The sequence below is a fragment of the Microtus ochrogaster genome, linkage group LG9 (genome assembly GCF_000317375.1).
Source record: "Microtus ochrogaster isolate Prairie Vole_2 linkage group LG9, MicOch1.0, whole genome shotgun sequence".
NCBI classification, from domain to species: domain Eukaryota; kingdom Metazoa; phylum Chordata; class Mammalia; order Rodentia; family Cricetidae; genus Microtus; species Microtus ochrogaster.
Genome location: NC_022034.1, coordinates 15,986,386 through 16,011,609, shown reverse-complemented (window position 1 = coordinate 16,011,609; position 25,224 = coordinate 15,986,386). Strand labels below are relative to the sequence as shown.

The window sequence follows — 25,224 nt, the reverse complement described above, 5'->3', positions numbered from 1 at the left end:
GGACATGGTGGGGATTCTGAAAGGCGTTAGAGCAGAGGGAGGTTAGCTGCTAGATATGATCAAAATACATTGTACACATATAGAAAATTCTCATATTATATATATGTATAAATATGTACATATATATATATATATATTCTCAAAGAATATATATAAAAAAGGATGCTCACTCCAATCTCAATTATTTTAGCCCATCTTATTTAGCTTTTCTACTGCAGTGGTCAGTGATAACTTGTATAGCTAGCTCTTTTGGCAGTGGGAGAGCTAAGGCACCAGAATGACTGTCCAGACAAGTTCATCCATGGAAAGAATAAACACCAGGTCTAAGGGCTTTCTCGACAAAAGAAATGTTTCTAGCTCCCCCTGCTGGTTAGTAAGGGTAAATGCCACTAATGCATTTTGGGTGGGTGGAGAGTGGTTTTTTGTTTGTTTTTGTTTTTGTTTTTGTTTTTGTTTTGCTCTTTTTGAGACAGGGTCTCAGTACGTGTCCCATAAGGCCCTGGAACTCAGCAAGTAGATCAGGCTGACCTTGAACTTTTGACAATCTCTTTACCCCCACCTTGTGACTTCTGGACTTAGAGAATGTGCCACCATGCCTGGCTAACACAGCTAATACTTGAGTCTGACATTTGGAACAGTTCTTAAATAGGGTAGTTAGTTGTGGATGATGAATATATTTCATGATGTATAAATGCATGAGCAGGGGAGTCCATGGGTGTCAAACCAAAATCAAGGAAAAGAATAATGCAACCATAAAAAATAGTTTAATGATATAGCACACAATATTGACTTTGAATCTGTAAGTCAGACAGTATTAACACACAGTTTTATCTAGAAAGAATCATCAGTCATGACCTCTTAGCTTGGCGTGAGTTCAACTTAAAAGAGTCACGGAAGAATGGAAGATTTGTCCTGGGATCAAATAGGTTTTGGTGATATAAATGTAAGAAAGGAAGGGAGATTATAAGCATAACATGTGTGCAGGTCACCTTGATTTGGCTGATCTGCACATCCAAGGCAGACGCTGACGTTTCCAAGGCTTTGAGTTCGTTTTCCTTCTCACTTATCCAGGTGGACAGGCTCTCAAAATTATTGCCAAAATGATCCCACTTGATTTTCACCATTTCCATGGTTTTAATACTAAAATTAACCAAATTAAGTTAAAAAAAGCAGTATTTCCATAAAGAATAGCAAGACAATTTTTCCCCCTATACTTCACCAGGTGAAAGGTCTTGGGGATATTCATGACTCTTTCAGAGCGGAAACTATTTGAGCCGGAGAATCATACGTACTTGATGTGAGCTGCCTGTCTGAGCCCAGCCTTCCTGTCTCTTGGGGGAATGGGTGCTGGAGGAGGCAGCGCCCGTATTACATTGTGAGCGGAGCTGCACTTTGAATGCAGTTTTGTGCTGACTTCGAAGGGTGTGAGCCCACAAGGTCAAGCTCTGCACAGAAGCAGCTACCCTCAGAACTCAGAGTAGGGAACTCTCACAGAACAGCTTTTGGGGTTTGATCGTTTGACAAGCTACCTTTGCTTTTAGGGGGAGGTACTACTGGGACACTTTATACTCAAGTACTTTGGTAAAGTGCGTGTTTGTGAATCCAGGTAGAGCCGTGGTCCAATCACAGCTGCAGGGCAGCACCTGCCGCCATCAGCTTCGTGAAGCCTTTGGTTTGTAACCTATAATGGTCTCTGCGAGTCACAGGTCTCCTACAGTCCTGACTCCAAAAGACTTTCACAAACACTCATTCATGAGCTCCCGAACTATTTACAGACAGCACTGGCTCTCTGTGCGGTAAGTCTAATGGATTGGATTTCAACTGGAGAATCTCAGTTGGTATTAGCTCTGGACATATAACCAGGTGAACATGGCTTTCGGTTTAGAAAGAAACTAGAAAACTATACTAACCCTAGCACTAAACTAACTGATATCCTTGGGTGAAGGAAAAGTAACTGAGTATACCATATTACAAAAGGCACTTGACACCAAGAACAAACATGGCATCAGCTGATTGTCAAATTCAATAGTGGTACAGTCTCGACTTTGAACCCTGTGTGTGTCTAATGCACTTAGCAGTATAAAAAATGCAAATGCAATCTATCTTATAGTACAGGTTTTTACATAAAATTTATCTTCAAATGGTTATTGCAATCCATTTAGAAGTAGCTTTGTTTTTAATATAGTCTCAAGATTTGCTGTTTACATAGTTTGGAGGAGTTTATCAAATATAAAGTTGTCAAAGTTTTGAGTTAGTTCAAATAAGATATTGATCAAAGTTTAAAGTTTAGGCAAATATAAAATGTTCAATGCAAGGCCCCAAGACTACTAAAAACAGTTTTCACATTCTGAAACCCTCCCTGTAATTGCAGTCTTGTTTCTTGAGAGTCATGGACTATTATTCAGTGTGTCACTGAATAAGAATGTTAGCGATATTAGTTTAGAGACTATCGACAATGTTTTCAAAAGCTTATCCCCAAACTTTGTAGAAGGATATCACAGGGGCACAAGCTTATTTATTCGTTACAGATAAATAGTAAAAGTTTCAAATCAAGATAGAGTTTTGCAGGTGATTTCTGGAAGGGGAATATGAATTCATGGTAATTTGAATACTGAGGTACTATGGACACAATCATGAACTTTAAGTTTGAGATATTCCTTCTACATGATATGCTCTTAGGCCTTTATTTCCTCTTCAATAGGTGACACTAGAATGAAATAGTAAAAAAAAAAAAAGTAAACGTGGGTTATTTTTTGGAGATTGCCTCTGCATAATATAAAGGCCACAGAAAAGAACAGATATGGCTTAGTGATGAATATACCAGTTTAGAATGTAAACACCACATTGCTTGTATACTTTCATCATTATGGATACCAGGTCCTGGGCTGAGAACAATTTTCTTTTGGATTGCGAGTTGCTTCCTCAAGACAGGTAGAAACATACAGACACCTTGAGATTTTTGAAAGACTGGAATAGGAGACAGGAGAGATCGCATGGGATGCTACCCCAGAGAGCAAAGGTCAGAAGTTGTGAAGCACATACTCTTCTTCAAGCGTGTCTTCGAGCTTTTTGACCTGCTCCTTGATTGACTTGGCCTGCTGCCGAAGCAGCTGCTTATTCCTGGGCCCCAGTGGCATTTCTGAGGCTTCCTTGACAAGGTTCTCAGCCTGGGTGGCAATGCTTTCTGTCCGCTTAGAAAACTCCTAGAAAAACAGCACAAACAGACACACAAAAACAAATATTGCAGCACTGTTAGGTGAGCATTTTTAAACTCTTGGATGCTGCGTTCAAGCCAACTGTGTATTCTTCAGAGACTGATCAAGAATGCTTGAGATAGAAGCACAGACTTCCATAAGCTAATTAGAAGCTTTGTTAAAATCTTTCCGCTAGCTTTGGTAGAATTGGTTTTCCACTCTTTCCTGATTCAGGCCTATCATTCTGAATTCTGAGATACTTATACCCATTAATTTATCCTTAAATATATTCATTTACTACTGGCCACTTCACCAAATAACCACAGCTATTGGTTCTTTGAACACAGGGACAGTACATCTGTAGGTTAACTAACAGAAAGATTTATTTGTCTGATAGAGATATATCTTATCTAATGCAGAGCACCAGCGATTTTTTCTTATATATTTTTTTTCTCTATAGAAAGAAGTTATTAGCTCCCTGAGAAGTAATATAGTCCGTTTTTAATGCTGGGGAGTCTTATTTTATTCCTATACACAAGCAACATGAAGGAAGGAAGCTTTCAGGTCTTCTGCTTTGTAGTTGAGAAAGAATCTCATGCACACCAAGCAGGTCACAAACACACTCTGCACTGACCCTCCTGTCCCCGCCTCTTGAGTGCTGAGATTGTAGGGGTACAGCACTATGCTAGGCTGACCCACTGAGGACTCTAGCTCAGGGCTTCCTGTGTGCTGGGCAGACACTCTCCTAACAGCGCCGCGTCCGCAGTGCCAGCAGAGCTGAGTCTGAAGGCGTTGAACCTGCACTGTGACTGCACCACTGGTTCCCCTCTGTGGTGATTTACTCTTCAGGCTCTTTTGTGTGCGTGTGAAATGTACGCAATCATGTTCTCTTCTGGAAGGGAACTCAGCATCCACCGACAGATTCCTTTCTAAGTGCCTTCCGCTGGCAGGTACCAATTATCATGTTTATGTCTTTCATGCGGACGAAAGCTGGGTTTTCCACCTCCTATTTTAATTCAAACCTTTTAATCTGTATGAAACATTGCTATCTTTTAGGTGCTACCTGAATCTTGTTAGGTAAATAACATTGAATATTAAATTAGAAAACATAAACCTTAGTGATAACCTTGAGGGAAGAAAATTAATGTCTTATTTCTTCTCACGCAAGAAAACCTGACAAGAGCTTTAAACATTCATCAGCGTCTTTTTTAACTAGTCAGCACACAATTGCTATGTAAATATTTGTAAAACGCAGCCTGTCACTCAAATCATCTCCCCAAATTATTCTGCAATACCATATAAAAAGACTGTACTTAAGAGGGACATTTCTAAAGTCATAAATAATACCACAGGGGATAAAATTACATCATGGAATTATAGCTTCCTCTTTGAAAGATCCAATTGTCTCTCTTGAGTATCCCTATTGAGTCTCACGTGATTATCATTGTATAGAAGCCCCCTATGGTTCAGATAGAATTAGGCAGAGCTCCCTGATGGCACAGAGATGCACAGTATCCTAAAGCATAATGTTTGCTGATGCTATAGCATCCAGTCCCTCTCCTGACTACCTGTGAGCCCCCAGACCATTGCTGGTCCAGCTTTGAAGATCACAAATCTCAGTGTAATTCCGTGAATGCAATCAAAAGTGTCAGCCAGTCTGGCTGTGCTCCCAAGTTTTCCAGAGCCACGGAGGAGGCGATGTTTGAAAACGCTTGCTTGTAATTTTTTATAGACTATTTTGTATGTACTGCCCACAGGAAGTTGCAATGCAGAGGGCTTCACAGAACAGAAGAGGATTGGCAAAAACAAAACTAAACAAACACAGAATGATGTTGTAAGGTGTTGTCGCCAGAGTCCAGAGACTATGATGTGTGAATGGCTGCAGACGGCATTAGGAAAGAATTGGCTCGCACCAGGTAGAGTTATAGAAGAAACCAGCCCCGGCTCCTTAGTAGCTGAGCAACCTTCAGCCCCAGCTCTCTAAACATTTACTTCCAGGCCAGTCCGTGTCTGTTGGGAAATATTTAACTTGACGTTGCCATGTGTACACATCACATACCAGCATATGCAAGAAGCCAAAGTTCCTTAGCACAACCACCCACAGGTTGTCAGCTAGAATAAGGGTTGTCAAATAGGATAAGTGGATAAGGAGGTCATGAGAGCCCCAAGTGTCAATTCCACACGCTCTTGTGACAGTGTGTGCAAACGCACAGCGAGGCTCCGAAAGTGCTTTCTAATTGTGCACAGCACCCCAGCCTTTCACCATTTCCATTGGATTTCTAGGTCTGCTTAGACGTTCCCTCCCCCAAGGCACAACTATGGCTGTGTGACCTTCTTACGAACTCCCAGATGGCCCAGTTCTCTGTAACACTTGGGGTTTCGTTGTTGAAGCATTGCCCACCTTTCCAGGTTAATGCCCTTTCATCTCGCACCACGGAACTGAGCCATTGCTCTAGCTCCTTTCCCACCTGAGGGCATTCCTCTATCCAAGAACGTCTGTCTGTCCACCTTCCGGCTCCAAACCCTGCTTCTCTCGGTCTTACCCAACTGAGTCGTAAATATTGGTCCCATCATTTATACACATATCTGTCAGGGGACTCGTACCTTCCCACTTTCATAAAAGTCTTAGTTCTTAAGGTGTAAATCCTACTTACATTCTTGTTCCACCGTGTACCGAAGAGACTGGGTCATCAGTAAATAGTAAGAATTGAGTAAATGTGTAATACTAACTGTGATGGTGGAGAACAAGGAACCATGTGGCTTGATATACCTTTGTCTGTTCCAACTCTGATGACAAGCTTCCCAAACTGCTGAAGCTCAGGAAGCGCTCGTGGCTGGACCCTGTTTGGAACAGGTATCTGACCACCGTCTCCTTGTTTGTCTCAAATCGCTCCCATTTTCTCAAGCTGACCTAAATGACAAAGAGATAAACAGCATGGCACGTCACACATCAAATGGCCAGACTGATTCCTAACACACCACTGCTTTCTCGTTCACTCCCTAGGCTGTCAGCTGTAGCAAGTGTGACGTCATACAGCAACACTGACTGAAAATGAGCCTGGTGTCTTCGATAGCCTTTCTTTCCTGCCTCTGGGTCTTCAGATGACTTCTGAGTTTCCCAGTAGATGGAATGTCTTGTGCTTCTACAGAGGCGGTTATAACATGTAGATCACTAACAGTGGAAAAGAGCCTTTCAATCGCTGTCAAGAAAGGCTGGGGATAGCAAGAGGAAAACGGGAAGGAAAACAAGAGTGGTAAGTGGCAAAAAAAATCAAAATCATCTTTAGGTTGGTGTGTCAACAGCCCTCTGAAGGACAGGGTGGGAGAGAGGTGTGGCTGCTGCATTGCTGGGATATGAGAAACAATATGACCAAGTTCCTGGATTCAGACAAGTGAGCATTGTATCCTGGTTGCTGTAGGAATTCCTACAGCCGGTAGCCTTTAAGTTACCCGCCCACTTGGGCGTGGCCTCTTATACTATAAATGCGATGAAAAGCTCAGGCCTCTTTCCTGGCTGCTGGATTCAGTTACTGTTCCCCATTCCAGCAGAGAACTGTGATCTGTGAGTCTACCCCTACATAAATAACCCTTTATTATACTCAGTTCTGAGCGAGTGTGAGATTTCTTTTAAACATCCTTCTTCGCCTGGTTCCAGCACAGAATTGCTCGTAGCCTGGGGACAAGTCTTAATTAAAACTGTTAAAAATTGCTGTGATTTAGATGTGACGTATTTCCCATTGGCTCCTGTGTTTGAATATTTGGTCCACAGCTGATGGGCTGGCTGCCGAGGCTACGGGAACTTTAGGAAGTGGAGCCCTGCTGGAGGAAGGGGGATTCTAGGGGCAGGCCTTTGGGCTTGGTAGCTAGTCCCCACCTTCTGTTCACTCTCCGTTTCCTGGCTGTGGACGCAACACAATCAGTCAGCCCCTGCTCCGGCTGCCATGCCTTTCCCACCATGATGGAACATGCCCCTTGAACGGTAAGCCAGAAGAAGAAGCCCTTCTAACCTTAAACAACGCCTTGCTGGGGTATTGCTACAGCAATGAGAAAAGCAACTAAGATAAGCATCTACACGTGCCAAATGTGCTCTTTACAAGAGCCCCTCAGGAAGCATGTCAGGACTGAAAACAATGACAGTAACAAAATGCCACCATGAGCACTGGCAGAGACATGGCTCCTGCTGGAGACAGGACGCCAGTCCAGCCAGAGCCCCACTGAGCCAGCCCAGTCCTACCTGGATGCGCCGTTCCTGTCTTTCCCTGCTCTGCTCCAGGCCTGTAAGGGTGTTCTCCAGCTTCCGCAGCTCCTCCTGGCCTGGGCCTGCCTGCCCGCCCTGTTGTGCCTGTTCCATCTGCTGCTGGAGGTCTCTCTTCTTGGCTGAGATCATCTTTGTCTTTTGCTGGAAGTAGTTGTTCAATAGAAGAATAGAAACTGTATTGTCTATGAAGCTATGGCAGGCTGTAATCATATCAACAGTGGTACGGAAAGTCTCACATGGTGTAGGCATGAACTATGTTCTAAAGGAGAGGCTAATAATTAGAACATTAATATCAGGAACCCTGAATTAACCGAATATGGGTGTTTCTTAAACATGGCCCATGCTTTGAATGGTGAAATGTAAATTATTTGGCTTTTAGTATTTTAATTGTGTGTGGATTTGGAGAACATTTAACACATGCAACACTCCAAAATAAAACAATTGTTTTGACAGGCATCTTAAAATAGTTGCTGACTCTAAAGAGGTCTCATTTCATTTTGTTATCTGTGCTGTAAAGATACAAGTATTAAGAATTTTCCTTCTAGGATATATATTCGAATGCTTAACATACTAAGCTATTTGGAGGAAGCTCTACATTAAAAAAATTACCATATACCTTTAATTATGCCATATAATTTTATGTATTACTTTCAGGTAGAATAGCACACAGATCTAAAGGGTTGAGTTTATATATCTTTACAAAGTTTGCACACTCACATAACTGAGTCCTGGTCCAAGAAATGAATTTTAAAACATCATAAATACTGAAAATCTTCTCTCTTTGACTTTGAGCCCTGACACTTTTCCAATGATCAAGAGCTTTGTAGCATCAGACCTTAATTCCTTGAACTCTGCACAGCCTAGATATTGCTATTTCACACATTTTAAAAGGAATTAGCGTTCTGTGTGTACAATCTAATGTTAGCATTTTCTACATTAAATTAGCTGGAATTTCATCTTTAAATATTTTATTTGTTATACTTTGATTTATATTGAGTTAGACAAGCAGGATACTCATATTTGCTACTGTATGAAAGTATATATTTATGTACTTAGGTGTATATACTTTTATGTAAGTATAGTATATGTAAGTATACTTATAAGTATTATATTCCACCTGCAAATATATTTTAATGTCTATCACTAGACTATCAGGAAACAAGTTGACTACAATAGCTTATTATTAGGGAGTAAGAATGTAGTTCAGTGGATAGTTGGAACTTAAAGGGTTGAGGTCCTGGCTTCAATCTATCACCAAAAGAGGTTATTATACACACATATACATACACACATACACATATACATACACACATACACATATACACACACATACACATATGCATACACATACATACAATTACACAGCACAATATTCATACACACATACATATATTTATAAATACACATAATGCATATATACATGTACACACACATAAACATATACAAATATACATATATCAATAGATACATACATACACACATACATATAATTACTTTCCTTTTAGTTCTAATCTTTTGCAAGAGTAAAGTCACCTGAAACATCTGGCATTTCAAGTAAGTTATAATTTTGCAAACTAAATTGTTTGGGGATTTGTCCCCCAGGATACTCTGAAATACGCAATGTTTATCAGAAAGAACAGAACAGACTGCCAAGCGCTTTGAACCATTCAACCAGTTCCCTCTCCTTTCCCCCTCTCCATCCCCGTCCTCAGACCTATTCTCCATCTCTCATCAACACTGGGCACGCGGCGAATAAAGAGGACTCTCTACCTGGTGATGGAGGAGCAACTGTTGGGCCTCAAACAGATTTTCCGTGTCCAGGATCTTCTCAGCCTGCTCCTGGCTTTCTGGAGAAGCAGACATCAGCTCCTCAAGGGAACTGGTCACTATTTCTTTGTATTGCACGCACTCTCCAAAGTTGCTTAGCATCTCTTCAACCTAGATTTTCATAGAAAAAAAAAGTAAGTCATTTGCTAATTAACAAAGCTTGTGTAATATTTTTAACATGGAGATGAGATGGACAAATTAACACTGTGTACAGCTAAGCTATACAGTGAAATGCTTTAGTGCACATCATATAGTGGTTTAAAAGTTTTAATACATCAATTTTCATTTTATGTGAATAGGAGTTTTGCTTCCATGTATCACAGCACTACATGTATGCCTGGGGCCTGCAGAGGTCAGAAGAGGGTGTTAGATTCCTGGGCCTGGAGTTTCAGATGGCTGTGAGCTGCCATATGGGTGCTAGGAACCTGGCTCTCTGGCAAAGCAGCCAGGACCCTTAACTGCTGGGCCAGTGCTCCAACACTCAGAAATAACTTCTCTAATTAAGCTGGTTAATCCTCCCATTACCCCACATATGAACACTTTGTGTTTGTAGAGATTCAAGGTCTATTGTCTTACCCCAATTCAAATATATTAAACAGTTTTGTTTATCACACTGTACATTACACCCCCAGAACTCATAACTTCAAGGTTTATGTCCTTTGAATAAAATTACTTCATTGAAGCCTATGATACAGTATATATTTTAAGTGTATAGATAAACTGTGTCTTAGCAGCTAAAATAGATTCGTATATGTCTAATTTCTATTGTCTTTCATAGTTTCAAGTCTTATTGTTTTCAATGGCACAGCCACTTAGACAAGCAAGAGTTTCATTTCACTGAATAATATTCTGTACCTTATTAAAAACAATCTATTCTAAAACTAAGAAAAAAGAAATGTATATGACTTGATAGACAACATAGAATAATAAAGTTGTATTTATTTTATACTTCATACCTTGGGTCCTTTAATTATAATCTCATGGATATTATCTGGCTATGATAATACCTTATATAAAATATTGAGTCCGTACTATTTAAAACCAGTAAGGGAGGAAAAAACAAGAAGGAAATAATAGAATATTTATTAAAAATTAAAATGCCGTTCAAATACTACCTTACCATTCTATATCATCTTCCCTTCACAAACCCATGAGCTTTAAAAAATTTTGTAGTGACCTTCTCAAGCTTCCTTGAGTGGAAGGGATCCTACTAGACATGACGTTTGAATGCTTTAACCTGTAAGTGAATATTCCTTATTCCACTAGAATGCATATCATGTTTATAATAAGTAGGGCTCTGCTAAAGTGGAATTTTCCTGGTCCTCCAACTAACCATTGATGATGATGATGTTTTCTTATTACTGGTTAGCAGCCAATGAAGACTCATCTGCCTCACCACTCTTCCAAGTCATTTACCTGAATTCAGTATTAAATTCAGTACTAAATTTAGTCTTTGTCACTGAATTTAGTCTTTGTCCCTTCTTCGTTAGTGTATTTTAAACCCTGCTTTAAAAGTAGGAAATTGGGGCCTAGAGACATTGAATAAAACTGTCACAATTATATGGAAATAGGATATAAATTTTAAGCTTCATTGCTGGGTTAGTCTGACTTTTAAAGCATCTTTATTACTTTTTTCCTTTTTCTTTTCTGCTATTTCTTTCTTTGTTTAGAGATAGATACATTCTTACCATGTAACTTAGGCTGGTCTTGAACTTGTCATGGATGCCAAATTACCCTTGAACTCTTTGTCCTCCTGCCTGCCTCAGCTAGGATTACAGGCATTCACCATTATACCGTGCTTCTCAAACCCCTTTGCATGAACTTTGAAACACATCTTTAAGTGATAACAAAATAATGATGCTTCCAGCAATAGCAAAAACCATTTGACTGATCATCTTTGGACTTCAGACACAAGTTATCAATTTGAACTACGAGGTCAGTATCATTGTTCATAACTCAAGCATCCTGTGCATCTTTCCTAACAATCTCCAGACAAATAACTGTGGTTATTAAGATGGCCCCACGGCCTCTCCCCCCGTCCTGCCCCCACTATAGCCTCCTTCCCTAGAACTCTCTGTCGAGCATAGTAAATGACATTACCTCTGACAGTGAAGCCACAAGAACCTTGAACGAGCTTGATAATTCTGCCAGCTCATCTCCTCGCTTCTGGGCTTCTTTTTCAGAAGAAACGTCAATCAAATGCTTAAGCCTGGATTTTAGCCAGCTGAGGGTCTCTCCCTTTTGGGTGATGTCATTTCTGATTTCCTGGTTTGAAAGGACACTTTTTATTAACAAAGAATCAGCAATCACGACTTTCCAGCCGGAAAGAACTAAACCCAAGAAGGCTTGTAAGATGGCCGTAATCACGTGAGCTGGCTGTTGTACCACAACAGACTGAGAAACAAGAGAGCCCACAGTGCTTTTCACATTCATCCTAAACAACTACTAAAAGAAAGGGCAAAGCTGACACTGAGCCTATTTCCAAAATCACTTTCAGAATTAAATTAGATGCTTATAGTTATTTCCTTGATCAGAGCAAACTTGTGTTACATTGACATGAAACTAGCCAGAAAAGATTTATAAGTGAGACCAAGATCTAACTAGCAGGGAGGGTTCACTAGCCACAACATTGCTGAGATTCCAAAGTCTTAAATCTCCAGGATTAGTTGTAGAGGTTATGGTACCTGGGGCAACCATTTGTGCTAGCTATGGTTAGTCCAGGGCAGGGGAGAGGAAGCAGGTAGCTTCAAATTGGTCTCTGACTTTCTTTTTTTTTTTTAAAAAAAAAAAAAACTAAAATAGCAACAAACAGAAAACCTATTTTATGTACATACTCAGTGTTATTATTGCGTTCTCTAGTACCTTGGGCAACTATATGAATGAATAAGAGAAAAAGAAACCCAGAAGACAGTGGCAGAAAGATAAAGCATTCTCTTCTATTTTAGTAGATATTTGGCTTTTCACTCATTAGAAATGTTGACAGAGAATTGCACTCTATGTCTATATACACCGAATGAAGTCTTCCTAAGAGAGAGAGCTGCTGTGAGCCAGCTACAGAATAAACACGGTAATCAGATCTGGAGCTCTGTTACCTTGGCTGGGTTTGTTGCCTCTAGAGCAGCTGAAAGGAACCAGTGCAGTTTGATAACAACAGAGAAACACTCAGAGAATCACCTACTTTCTCTGTGTCCTCAAGTTGTCTGGTTAAAACTGTATTGTACAAACGCACACAGCATTCTTGTTTCCAGTAACAACTCTTAAATCTATGCTGTGTCATACAATCATGAATGCTGCTTCCTGCTCCAGCGTTCCCCGTTAGGTAAATATGCATTAGAGGCATCACTAATCATGCTTAATTCTCAAAGCTACTAACGGCACCACAGAGGGGAGAAAAACATACCCTTAGCACAGTAATACAAAGAGACGTCTTTAAAGAACTATATAGAAATCTGATTTTTTAATAGAACACAAACACATGTGTGCGCGCGTGCGCACGCGCGCACACATACACACACACCCACCAAACAAAGAAACAAACCAGTTACTCTATGAGTGTTTAATTGCTGGACCCTTCTCTCTAGAAGGGACCAGCTCAGAACTTACATCTACCACGTGTTTAACCTCATCATGGTTGGCAGTGTCGATGGCTTCATCCTTGATTTTCTTCAACCATGCCTCCTTTGCAGACACCCAAGATGAGAACTCAGAAAACCTGAAAGCATGTAAGAATTTTACTGCAAAAGGGGCAAACTGTCAGGAAGGTGAGATACATTTATATTTTGAATTCACAGAAATGGAGCCAGCGATGATTAAATTGATGGTGCTTTCTGGAAACATTACCCTGAAGACCAACGCAAGTGTGAGGTTAATAACTTAAATCGAGGTCAGTTACTTAAATGGAGCTCAGCTGAGAACAAGGATGTGTCTCAGAGCTTGAGAGGAAAGGAACCACTTGAGGTCTCACTAGAGTGCCATCAACCAATAAAGACAGACCTCCTCCTGTGAGGAGGGGATAGGAGAAAACCAAGAAGAATGGGAATATTGGACATCAAGAACATCAGGGTTACTTTGAAATAAAATCCAGCCCCTGCTTTAGACTTGAAAACCATTTTTTAAAAAGTAAACAAGTAAAATGAAGTACCTTTATATACAAAAGCATGGGCAAGATTAAAGCGATCTGACTTTCTTATTGCCCGGAAACAAAGTCTTTACCATCCCCTGTTTTAGAGCAACCTCCGAAGAGAAGAATTAAGATAGATCAGAGCTGTCCATGGAAATGCCCAGTACCTGCCACTATAGTCCTTCCACTTGTCTGGGTCATCCATGAGCATCGCGTATGTTCTGTCAATGGAAGCTCTGAGCTCTCTGAGCACCGTGTGACAGGCTCCGGATGTGTCCCTGACTGGGTCCCGGACTGGGAGCTTCACGCACAGTTCCTCTATGAGCTGCAGCCTCTTCTCACAGAGATGATGAGGACCCTTGTCACCAAAGAAAACCTAAGACATGACAAACACTTTCACTACCCTGCTGCGAAGCCACGGATCACCTCTGTATTCTCACAGGAGAACTAAAGGCAGATTCACGGGTGGGACGGGGGGGGGGGGGCAATGTGAAAGGCCATTTTCCTCAGACCATCGCATCTTTAAATACACTATGCAGTAGCTTTTTATACAGTGCGGCACACACCCTGTGTTCCTTGATGAGCTTCTCGCTGCCTTCTTGTGGCACCAGCTTGGTCTCTCGCTCCAGCTCAGCTCTGCACTCTTCCACAGCAGCTGAGAATCTGTTCTTCTCCACAGCGATTTTCAGATGGAGCAAATGATAAGGCGCCTCTCCCTGGAGATCCTGCATCCACAGAAAGACAGAAGGAGGCTTCTGAGCAGGCGCTTGTTGGCATGTTGAGATGCCAAAGTGTCCTGAACCAGTCCTCTCTTTTGTTGAACTCTGTGAGCTGCAGAACAGATTCCAGGGCATGCATTTATCGTGTTCCCATCCTTCCCCACTCACCTTCCACTGTTTGTGCAGCTTTCTCACGGCCTCCTGCAGACCCTGCTGCTCCTGTTCTGGGAGAATGTCCGTGAGCTCGTCACAGGCTTTCAAGAAGGCATTGAGGACCCTCTGGTCCAGCTGGCTGAAGAACTCCTACCACAGAGGAGGGGGCACAGTTAGGATGCCGTGCTCGGTAATATCACCAGACACAGTGCTCTGAGCCAAGTAGCCAGCAGATAGTCGCCTTCATCAAACCTTCAGCCAACTCTATCCTTCTTTGGAGCCAGACTATAACCATTCATAGCTCTGAGACAGTGTCTTCACATTTGCCATTTCTCTGATACTTTCTACATTTTAAGAGAAAACATCTTTGAAGTTCCTAATTTTGGTAGGATAATCTGAAAAGCTATTGGATTACCACAAACCTTGATTCCATGGTGACAGGAATATGGGTCCTCTTTGGTAAATTCAGAATGACAGTACAGGATCTCCATACCCTCTACCCCTGCCTCCTTACCTGTAACATGTGTCAGTCATAATGTTCATCAAGCCTATCATGTGTGTATTCTAATACTCGTGCTGTGGGTGGAACAATGTCCCCCAAAGACACATATGTCAGGATCCTAAGCCTAAGGGTGGTTAGATTTGGAGCCAGGGCCTCGGGGGTTATTAGGTTTGGGTGAAGTCATGAAGTTGGGACCTTCATTAAGAGTGACAAGGTAACAGAAAAGACCTTCCAGGCAACGTCTCCTTCCTGACCTATGTCCTATGAAAAAGTGTCCCTCAGCCGGAAAGAGTCCTCATGGGAAGCCCTCCAGCATGACAAGCCAAGCTCAGACTGCAATCCCCTAGAAAGATGGGAAAATCCACTTCTAGGGTCTGCTGCCTTTAAGGTTCATGCCCTACTCCCCTAAATGAGGTCAGTCTTTTTAGTTTACTGTCTCAGATAAGGTGTCAGCACACACAGGTCGATGTACACAGAGCAGACTCACGGTGTGTTTCCGAAGGAGTTCCTCTGGATTCCCCTTCTCTTCCAAGCCCTCCTGAGCGACCCGTAGCACCTTCTCCAACTCTGCCCGGGACTCCTCAAATTTCTTCATCAAACGACTGTTGGCTTCCAAATGCTTCTTCCATTCTCCAGTTTTCTTGATCATATTCTTAATGCAAAAAAAAAAATCACTCCTTGGTACCCATGCATTCACTCCGGGAGCCCCACATGTACCAACATCCACAGACATTAGAATTCCTTACATAGAACGAGGTTGTGTCTGCGTGTAATGTAGACACGTCATCCAGCACATTCCAAAACAAATGCATCTCTGAATGACTATTAATAACATCAGAAACAAACGGTACATAGATACTTGTTTATACATTATTATTTAGATAATAATGAGAAAGAACAAAGAGATGTACATGACATGTTCAGTACAGAGGTGAGTTTTTCTTTAAATTTCAACTTACTGTTGAAACCACCTATAGATGGGATACCTATAGGTTTGGAATATACTAAAAACCATAACTGGAAGCTTCTTTCTCAGTATTGAAGCTTCATTTGGCCAGGTGGTACTATGACATCACTATGAGCTATTAATATCATTATTTGTTTAGAAAGTACTTGGAGGGAAGTTATTTCATTATAAGGGTATTAATGCTAGGGGAAAAACATAATAAAAAGTTTGGTGTTCAAGGACCAGAGAGTGAGGTGTTTTGTCCTGGCTCTCTGTTTTCCTGGACTTCCATGTCTAAAGCAGGGATGTGACTAACCTGGAAGGCATGATGGACATCTGCTATCTGTCTCTGCAACTTTGTGTGGTCCCAATGCTTTAACACAGGACTCAAGGTGACGAGCTTTTGAACATTTTGACTGCCCTTCTCAATGAGTGTCAAGGTTTTCCTACAGCTTTCTTGACAAGCTAACAGTTCCTACAGTGAAAGGAAAGACATGGTGGTATTAAGTATTGCTGAAATGAAAGGGAAGGAGGGAAGAAGAAAGGGAGGGAGGAAGAGAGGGAGGGAAGAAGAGAGGGAGGGAGGCACCAATGTAAGTAATAACATTGTACCGCGTTTAGACTTTTAATGAGCAATAAGTAAACTCAAAAGTACAGAGAAACAAGTTCTTTTCAAAAGAACTTGATTTAAGCAATCACTGAGATCAGTGCTTTTTATAACAGGCATTTAAATGTCACAGTGAGGATTTAGACTTCTTCATGCTTCATGCACATCTTATTAACACTAAGAAAATGACAGCATAAAAGCAATCTAGTTCCTGCGTTCTCCCAACTGGCTGTTAGGCAGGTTTATGACTTTTCAAGAGAACAATCAAAACTAATTTATTTATCAGGTTTTGATTATGCGAAGTAAATTTAACACAGCACACACTTCCTTTGGTGAATCCAGTGCAACCATTTTTACATCACTTGTGCGTGATAGATTTGAAAGGATGCAGGCCAAGCGATCCACCTTCCTAATGAGATCCATCAAAGCCAGTGGAAGACTGACCAGTCTGGGGAACTGCTTGCTCTTGCCACCCCCTTTAAACGGGATGAAATAGTGATGGGCAGACCCCTTCCTTCTGCCTCTCGGCCTTGCATTCTTCGGAGTGGACACAGTCTAGCCCGCCTGGAGATGAGAGTCACTTCTGTCCCGGATGCACATCACTTGCATTTCTGTGCTTTCAATGTTTTAAAAAGAAAACATTCACACTGTTCATCTGGATGCCATTTTGATCACCTAAAGGCAAATCCTTAAAGCAGGCTTTTTGTTTTAATAAAATAGAATCGGGGCATACCTTTTCCTTTTAAACATTTAGAAGTTCAAAGGGTAGAGACTGAAAATATATTATAAATATGTTAACATCTATTGTCAATAATATATGAATCTAATGATGGCAAAATTATTGAACCATATTTTAGAGTAATTTAGGAAACTAGGGGAATGTTACCATTCCTCAAAATAAATGAATCTTTATTCTATATGCCTTTATATCATTAGAATAGAGTGTTCTAATAATGATTGTTACTATACTATCCATAATAATAATGTTATGAATCATGAATATTTATTGTAATATGTGACCACTGTTTGCTTAAGATGAAGAAAGTAAGGTTAATAAATACTTAGCCATGTGCTATGGCAAGCCTAAACTCTTACTATCCCATCACTCATTTCAGACATGGTGCTCCATCTGCTAGCTGAGGCTACCCCTGCTAGCTGAGGCTACCCCTTCTATGAATTTATTTCAGTTACTGTAGTGAGTGGTGAAGGTTTCCTACACTCACACCCTCATCTGAAGGACCAACCCATTCACAATAAGCCAAACAAATAGGTTATTTAAATACACCCCTCACTGGGAGGTTCTGAGCACATAACCCTGTTCACTAAATATAAATAGAAAAATTCAGAGCAAGCAAATTTACATAGCTTTATGGTTATTCAAATAGACTTATTCCCATAATCAAATACATATTCTTCAGACCTGGTTGAAATGGAGTACAATTACATAATTAATTTGTACATTTTGAAAGCATATACACAAGGAATCAAGGCATGAGAAAAGTGTGCATTTTTAGAAGAAGTTAAGCATGTTATCAGCTAATGAGGTAACTTCTGAGACACATGTGCAGAGCATCAGTGTGAGAATTCTCTAAAGAAAGTCAACAAAAAGATGAAAACCTTGAACACATACACATTTTCCCTTTTCTTCCTAAAGAACAAATGAAAAACCCTTAACAAGTGAATTCTGTGACAGTCAAAAATGCTCCAGTCTTATTAAATACACTTTAAAATAAGGCTGTCTCTGAAAGGGATTTTTCTTACCTGGTGTTTTTGTTTAAAAAGAGAGCTGGATTGGGCTTCACGCTCAAGAACGGATATAATCTCATTGATTTTCCCAAGTGAGTCATAGAAGGACGTGATCTGTGTCTCCAGTTCTTCCAAAGGAACCGACAGCTGCTGGGCCTCAGACAACAGCGGGGAATAGCATTCTTTGACCTTTCAAAGTGGAAAAAAACAAAACCAAAAAAATCCATGAGAAGCCAGTAGGTCCTCAAAGCTCCATCAAGGTGCTTAATTCGCAAGAACTTTTCGTGAGATGGTCACTTGGAGCTTCAACATCTCTGAAGAGGGTTCTTTTATTTTGTGCTATGTGATTAAGCTTTGCTGTTAAAAAAAATAAAAAAGCCCACAAAAATACTACACCATTGAGACAAATGAAGGACTGTGGAGTTTTCTCATGAAAATTCATCTAAGTTGTCCATCTGGATGGCACGTCACCATGAAAATTATCACCAAAGAAGAGGCAGATGGCATCAAGTTCCTCTTTAGACACCACGCTAATGACTTTCACTTTGGCACTGAAATCTGATCTGAGGCAGTCACGAATTATTGCCACATTGTCTAGAGGGCATGAGGCAAAAGTTTGATGTTCTTGAGCTCTTGCACGTGAACTCTGTGCCTAGACAAACCTGCTAACCACCTCTTCTAGATGCCCATCTTCCTTCCTCTCACCAGCTCTAGGCTTTGCCTGTCTGTCAATGTCATATTCGTTCCATGATCATGCTATATACCAAATTATTCATGAAGGCTCCCATGTCAGAGGATGCTGACCCAGTCTGCCCAGCCCTTGTCTGTCTTTATTTTTAATATCTTTACATCTACATTATCTTCATGGTGCCATCCCAAGTTCTCAGTACCCCAGAGTTCTATAAGGTTTCTGCCTGGCTGACTTTGCATTGAACTCCAGGCTCTTCTAATTGTTAAGGAAATCACCTCCCTCCTTGCTATCTTAAAGTTTCATCCAAAGCACTATGGGTACTTTCAGAAGACCAAGGAAAGAGAGTAGCTCTGTATTAACAATGAAAATATTAATGGGATAGCTATCCCAGCACTGTTTCAAAAACAATATTTGAAGGAAATATTGCCTATTGTTACGCTGTTGCAGAGGTGAATACACAGAAATACATTTACATTCTAGAACATACTGTTGACATATAAGCTTCTCAACTGAAAGCTCCTGCCTCTCTACGTCAGAGAGACTCCACAGCCCTTCCCATGAACAACCCTAAGAGACTCTACTGCTATGTGCCAACTCATTGTGTTTTATTGATCTTTCCCGGGCTGGAGAGAAAGGTCATCAGCATCCTGCATCCCAAACAGCAGGAAGAAAACATGGTGTACACAAGACTGGATAGACACTGTTGTCATCCCAACACCCAGAAAACAAAGGCAGAAGGACTGATGGAAGTATGTGTCCAGCTTGTCTCCCTAGTGAACTCCAGGACAGTCAGGGACACACAGGGAGGTCCTGTCTCTAAAACAGTATAGTATCAACAACTACGAAATACAAACACGCAAAACCAAAGATTTTTCTACAGAAACAGAGCTTAAGTTAAGAGAGGTGTCAACAGGTATCACCGTCCCATTTTCAAATATATATCAAAGTTTCTAAATCAAGAATCTCAGTATGGCTCAAAGGTATAATAATGAGTGGAGCAGCCGAGGATGTGCCCATGGGTAACCGAGGATGCAGGAAGCAACTTCAGGCAGTATGGCTGTCCACAGTATGTGGTAGTGTGAAGTGTTTTCCCACCTTGGAGAGTTGCTCTTTGAGCCGGGACATAGTTGTAAACATTTCATTAGCTTCTTCTTGGGGACTTTCTTTGGCAATGAGGTGTGCTGTCTTGGTGACCATCTTGTACTGAGCATCCATCACGGGCACCCTCTTCTCAATATCCTGTGTCAGTCATTGAAGTCACTCAATTAGTGTATAACACATTTCATTTCAATTGCAGAATCCCACACAGGGCGGGACAAAAACCAATATGCACTGTGTAAGATTCTATCCTCACCACCGGCTCCTATAGGAAAGCCATCACTTCCCTTTCTAAGTGTCATGCAGGCAACGCTATACTAATGCATGCATTAAAATTTCTCTTTTAAAGTAATCAAATATTCCTAACTCAACACCAAGATTAGTTGACGTAATATTTATACTTTCTAAAGTATGCTAATGGGAACTGGAAATATGTAATGTATGTAAATAACATGGGGGAATCCTGATTTTAAAAATTAAACTGAAATTTACTTTTTAAAAAACCTATTGTCACTAGAGAAAATTAGAAATTTGGTATGGTGGAAATTTTAATTTCTTATCCTTGCATGCAGTGGCAATTAAAGTCTTACCACTGTTGTTTCTTTTTTTTTTTCTCATGCGTGATTGTACTTTTAAAAGTTTTATAAAAATCAAAAGGACAGCACTTTGGTCTACTTTTCTCATTGAAAACAATTGTTCAAGTTTCTTCTGTCATTAGATAATCCCATTTTTTTTCACTTTTGAGATCCATCGGCTCTTAGGAAGATGTAAATGCCAAATTCATGTAAAAAACCCTTTACTGTTTAGGTCATTTCTTTGGAAGTCCTGTATAAAGTTGTCTTAGTTTTTTTTCCTAATATTTCATAATTTGTACGTAGGAAAAGAATCCCATGTTGAAAAACTATATTGAAATTGCTTTATACATTCAAAAGAAAGGTATCATTTTAAAATTCAAGTTTATTTTCTATAAAAGTCAACAAACATGTCGACCCACCAGTGATTCTTAAGACAGGAAAACAGCTTTTTTGATGACTTCAGCAAGTGGCTAGCTTTTATTTTCACAGTATATTTTCTTTTTTTTTTTTTTTTGATTCAGAAAGTTCTTACCTCCAAGTCTTGAATTAATAACTTGACATTAATCAGAGAGACTTCTAAGGGCTCTGAGAGTTTCCCGTGGGCTTCGGCTGCGAAACCAGAGAGGGTGGTAGTGTAGTCTGTGTATTCTTTCTTCATTCTGTCCGTCTCGTCAGCTCTTGCGTACTGTGAGGGGAAGGTAGAGAGAAGCGAGTGAAAGTCGTGAAGCTCTGATCCCAGACACTCATGGCCTTCACTGTGTCTTACGTAGTCTCATAAACGGCAAGAAAAAAATTCTAGCTCTTGATACTTATTTTACATAAGTTTGAAGTGAATCCAGCTACTTTGATGGGGGGGGGGGAAGGAGAAAGCATGCAGTGGAGAACCAGGACTTGAAAAGTAAATCCCCCTGTCTATGCAGGCTCCATATGCCAATATAATCCTTAACCAAATGCTGCATTCTGTTAATGTTCCTCTATCATACGCAGCAAAGAATGAATGGCTAGCAATGACACACAGTTTTAAACACTTCTATATTCTACCGTAATAAGTCCAGTAAAATACCTGTCAGCAAACAGCTTGCCACATCGATAACACGCACACCTGAAGTGAGCGGAGATCTGAAAGAGATACCTGCTTGACTTCCATGAACAGCTCCCTCCAACGCCCGTTGAGCAACAGCAACTGCTGCTTGAGGTCACGGGAAACGATCTCATCGCAAGTCTCGATCAGGAAATTGCCAGCGTCGTTCATGGCTGTGTGCTGCTGCATCCAGTGGGGCAAATTTCGAAAAAAATCCTAAGCAAGAAAGGACATGCGCTTGTAAGTCATAAGCCAGCTACCTATAATGGATATGAAAATAAAGGGTGCATAAGCTTTAAGATAGGTTTCAGCTGTCTTCCAAAACTTGGATTTTTAAATAAAATTTCAAAATATGAGCTAGAAATGCCAGATGTCTTTGTTTTCTATCTTTTTCTTTTTTTACATGTACACGTGTACACGCATGTGCATGCATGCTCCTGGTTCTATGGCCTTCCTGGTGTGTGTGTGCACTTGCATCGGAAGTCTAGAGAACAACATCTTCCTTCAGGCATCAGTGGTCCCATCATCCAGTTGGGGTTTTTTTTTTCCTGTTTTCTTTTGAGCTGGGATCTCTCCCTGGCCTGGGACACGCCAAGTTGTGTTAGTCTGGCCGGTTAGAGAGTCACAGAAATCCATCTGTCTTTGCCTCGCCACAGCAGGACTTACAATCATGAGCCAAGACACCTGCATATTTCTACATGGATTCTGGGGACTCAAATCAAGTTTTTAGCAAATACTTTACTCACTGAGCTGTCTCCCAAGTCCATCTGTTTGCTTTTTACAATTGGGCCCTACTCTGCTGCCCAGGCTAGTCCCCAACTTGCAGGCTCAAGCCGAGTCAGGCAAGGAGCTGGGATTACAGGCACAAGCCAGTACACCTCATCCTGTCTTCTAAGAACATCTATGGGGTGTTTTTTTTTTTTTATTTTTTGAGACAGGGTTTCTCCGTAGCTTTTGGTTCCTGTCCTGGAACTAGCTCTTGTAGACCAGGCTGGCCTTGAACTCACAGAGATCCGCCTGCCTCTGCCTCCCGAGTGCTGGGATTAAAGGCTTGCGCCACCACCGCCCGGCTTATGGGGTGTATTTTAAAGATGAAATAAAACAAGAGACCATTTAGTTATTTTCATTTTCTATATGAAGAGGCAATCGGTTCCTCAAACATCAGAGACGTTTTCTTGCTGTTTGTACCAAGAAAAGAGTGCAAACAGTCTCAAATCGGAATATACGTAGACATGTATATGTATTACATCCACATAGCAAAGAAAGCATTTTTAGGTCAGACATTTTGGTCATGGACATTGAACACAGTAGCCTCCTTTCTTATGTACATAAGGGAATGCACTTGGCAGCGAAACAACTTCCGTCTCATCTCAGATTATGTGCATGCGTTCACACATGCACACACTCATCACAGTGCAAATGTAACTCTGACTTCATCCCATAAGCCATGTGTGGGAGGCTTTCCTACACAAAGAGCTGGGAACACTCCTGTTCCTGGCTGTTACATTTCTTTGGATCCAACCATCACAGATGACACGTACCGGAGCATTGTTCATCTGAATAGCAAAGGCCAAAATCTGCATGGTCTACGCTTATTGCCTTCTTTAGATATACAAGAATATTTAATCCACATCAATGAAGAAACAAGAGAACAATATTAAAATGCTGCCTTGGTTGGTACAGACATGCAACAAATGAACAAATCTTGGATAATTGGTTAATAATAAAAGATGTAATTCATTCCAATACATGTATTGCCCTTCTTTACGGGAGCTTGGCAGTATAATGCCTTTTATAAAAATACTGACTTTCCACGTAAAAACATCAGGTTTAGATAAAAATTGCATGCATTGCATATACAAACAAATTTGTCTGTGTATTTACTCATACATGACTGTCCATTTTATTTGCTATTTCCATGTAAGGGATATTGGAATAAGACAGTTACTGCCACGCACACACTCATACATGCTTAGATATAGTAAAAAATAAAACAGAAAAAGACCTCACTCCTATGCACAATAAAATTCTTAATTGAGTGGTTATAAAATCCAAAAGTGAATATCTAAAGAGATCAAGGTGGTGGTGACCCAGTTGTTCCATGAGTGTGTACTGTCACTCAGATTCAGTCCTGTGTGTGTGTGTGTGTGTGTGTGTGTGTGTGTGTGTGTGTGTGTGTGTGTGTGTGTGTGTGTGTGTGTATGCCTTGTATAGGAAATCACAGCCTGAATAGGAACTGTACAAAGCCTGAGCCCTAGACAGGTCCATCTATATAGACCTCAGTATGTATATAGCGCCCTCTACTGCTCATTAGATTTGGCTACCTCTCTATTAATAGTTGATTACTATCACTTACTGCCCTGCTGAATGAAAAAGTTGAACAGGGATCCATCTCACAGGGAACTGTTTTAACAGAACTTTACCAGCCAGTATCCACAGGCCTAATTTCATTTAACTCTCCTAGGGGTAAATCTCGTAAGAGAGGCCTCTTGGGTCACGCTTGCAGATATCTGACAGCTCCTAGCGCACTCTGCAGTGAGAAATCTCTCCTTGACGACTCTGCAGCATGCCTTTTCCTTGGCCTTACCTTCTTGGCGTTTTCAGATTGACTTAGCATTTTCTCAGCATCCTCCAGCCAGGCTTGAAGACTAGCCACAGTGTCGCCATAGCGATCCCAGTTGGAAAGCACCTCCTCCAGCATGCTCCTCACGCTTCGCACCTCCACCGAGAGATTCCTCCACTGGGCAGTGGTTTCATTCATGAATTTCATCACATTCTCAGCTTCTTCCACTGAATCAGAAATAGCCGGTGATGATCACCTTTCTGGACTTAAAATCCCCTTATATGTTTTTCCCGTGTTCTTATGCACTGGAGGCATGAGCATCTTCCGGACATACAAGATTCCATTTCCAACAATTATGGCAGCTATTTACAAATTGTAAGCAAACATATCTTCCAAAGTTTATCTTCACAGTAATTTAAGCTCTCACATCTATATTCAAGTTATTCCACTTTTTTTTATTGCCTTTAATCCCCTCGGAATTGAAACTAGGCTGAAAAATTGCAGCAGAGAAAAGTGAGTGCCTGTTTTGTTCTAGCTTAGATGATTGCACACAGGAAGAATGCCATTGTGCAAGGCAGACATCTTACAAAACCACTCTGTCCTCTCCTAGATAAAGGCACAGTCATGAAGATATTTAAAAAAAAATCACAGTAAAAACCAATAAACTCCATAGAAGCCTGTTGGTTTTCAAGTCTACTTAAGTTAGCATCGCAACAAATTACTTTTCCTGTTAGTGGGTGTTAAGTGTATAGGGTGCGAGGTTTCATTGTGACATTTTCATGCCTGCAAATACAGAATTTGGACCATATTCACCCCAATTATCCTCTACTCTTCTCCCTCCTACCACACCCCCTCAGCAAATCCAGCAGTGTGCCTTACCTGAGCCATCTGCTTTGACGTACATTTCAGCTGTCTGTTTCAGGATCTGGTATGTCACTTCATATTGTTCAAAGAACTTGCTGTTTTCTATAAAAGACTAAGAAAAGGGACACGCTTGGTTAGCAGAGAGCAAATATTAGGCCTCTTTACAAGCAAAAAGGTTGATTCGTAGGTTTATGGGCATCTTATCCAATTCTGCCAACCTTATTCTACCAGCAAGTACAATATCCCACTGTCAGGGGTTACTCAGGTAGGACAAAGTCCA

At 40.9% G+C, this 25,224-nt stretch overlaps 1 protein-coding gene across 6 annotated transcripts in view; it reads right to left on the bottom strand.

Moving 5' to 3' along the window:
* Positions 1-745: 745 nt before the first annotated feature.
* Positions 746-25,224, bottom strand: part of LOC101983738 (nesprin-1-like) — a 191,322-nt gene continuing 166,843 nt past the window's right edge. For 5 of the 6 annotated variants that reach the window (XM_013352283.2, XM_013352286.2, XM_013352284.2 and 2 more), the window contains 18 exons: positions 24,960-25,056; positions 24,105-24,307; positions 21,569-21,733; positions 20,969-21,121; positions 19,859-20,002; positions 18,088-18,261; positions 16,036-16,194; positions 15,261-15,425; positions 14,287-14,421; positions 13,966-14,124; positions 13,567-13,775; positions 12,883-12,991; positions 11,380-11,544; positions 9,223-9,390; positions 7,429-7,593; positions 5,965-6,105; positions 3,043-3,203; positions 746-1,140 (listed from right to left, as the gene is read on the bottom strand). In XM_013352283.2, the coding sequence (XP_013207737.1) occupies positions 849-1,140; positions 3,043-3,203; positions 5,965-6,105; positions 7,429-7,593; positions 9,223-9,390; positions 11,380-11,544; positions 12,883-12,991; positions 13,567-13,775; positions 13,966-14,124; positions 14,287-14,421; positions 15,261-15,425; positions 16,036-16,194; positions 18,088-18,261; positions 19,859-20,002; positions 20,969-21,121; positions 21,569-21,733; positions 24,105-24,307; positions 24,960-25,056 (2,964 nt within the window). In that variant the 3' untranslated portion in view covers positions 746-848. The other variant, XM_013352288.2, reaches the window with a different exon arrangement.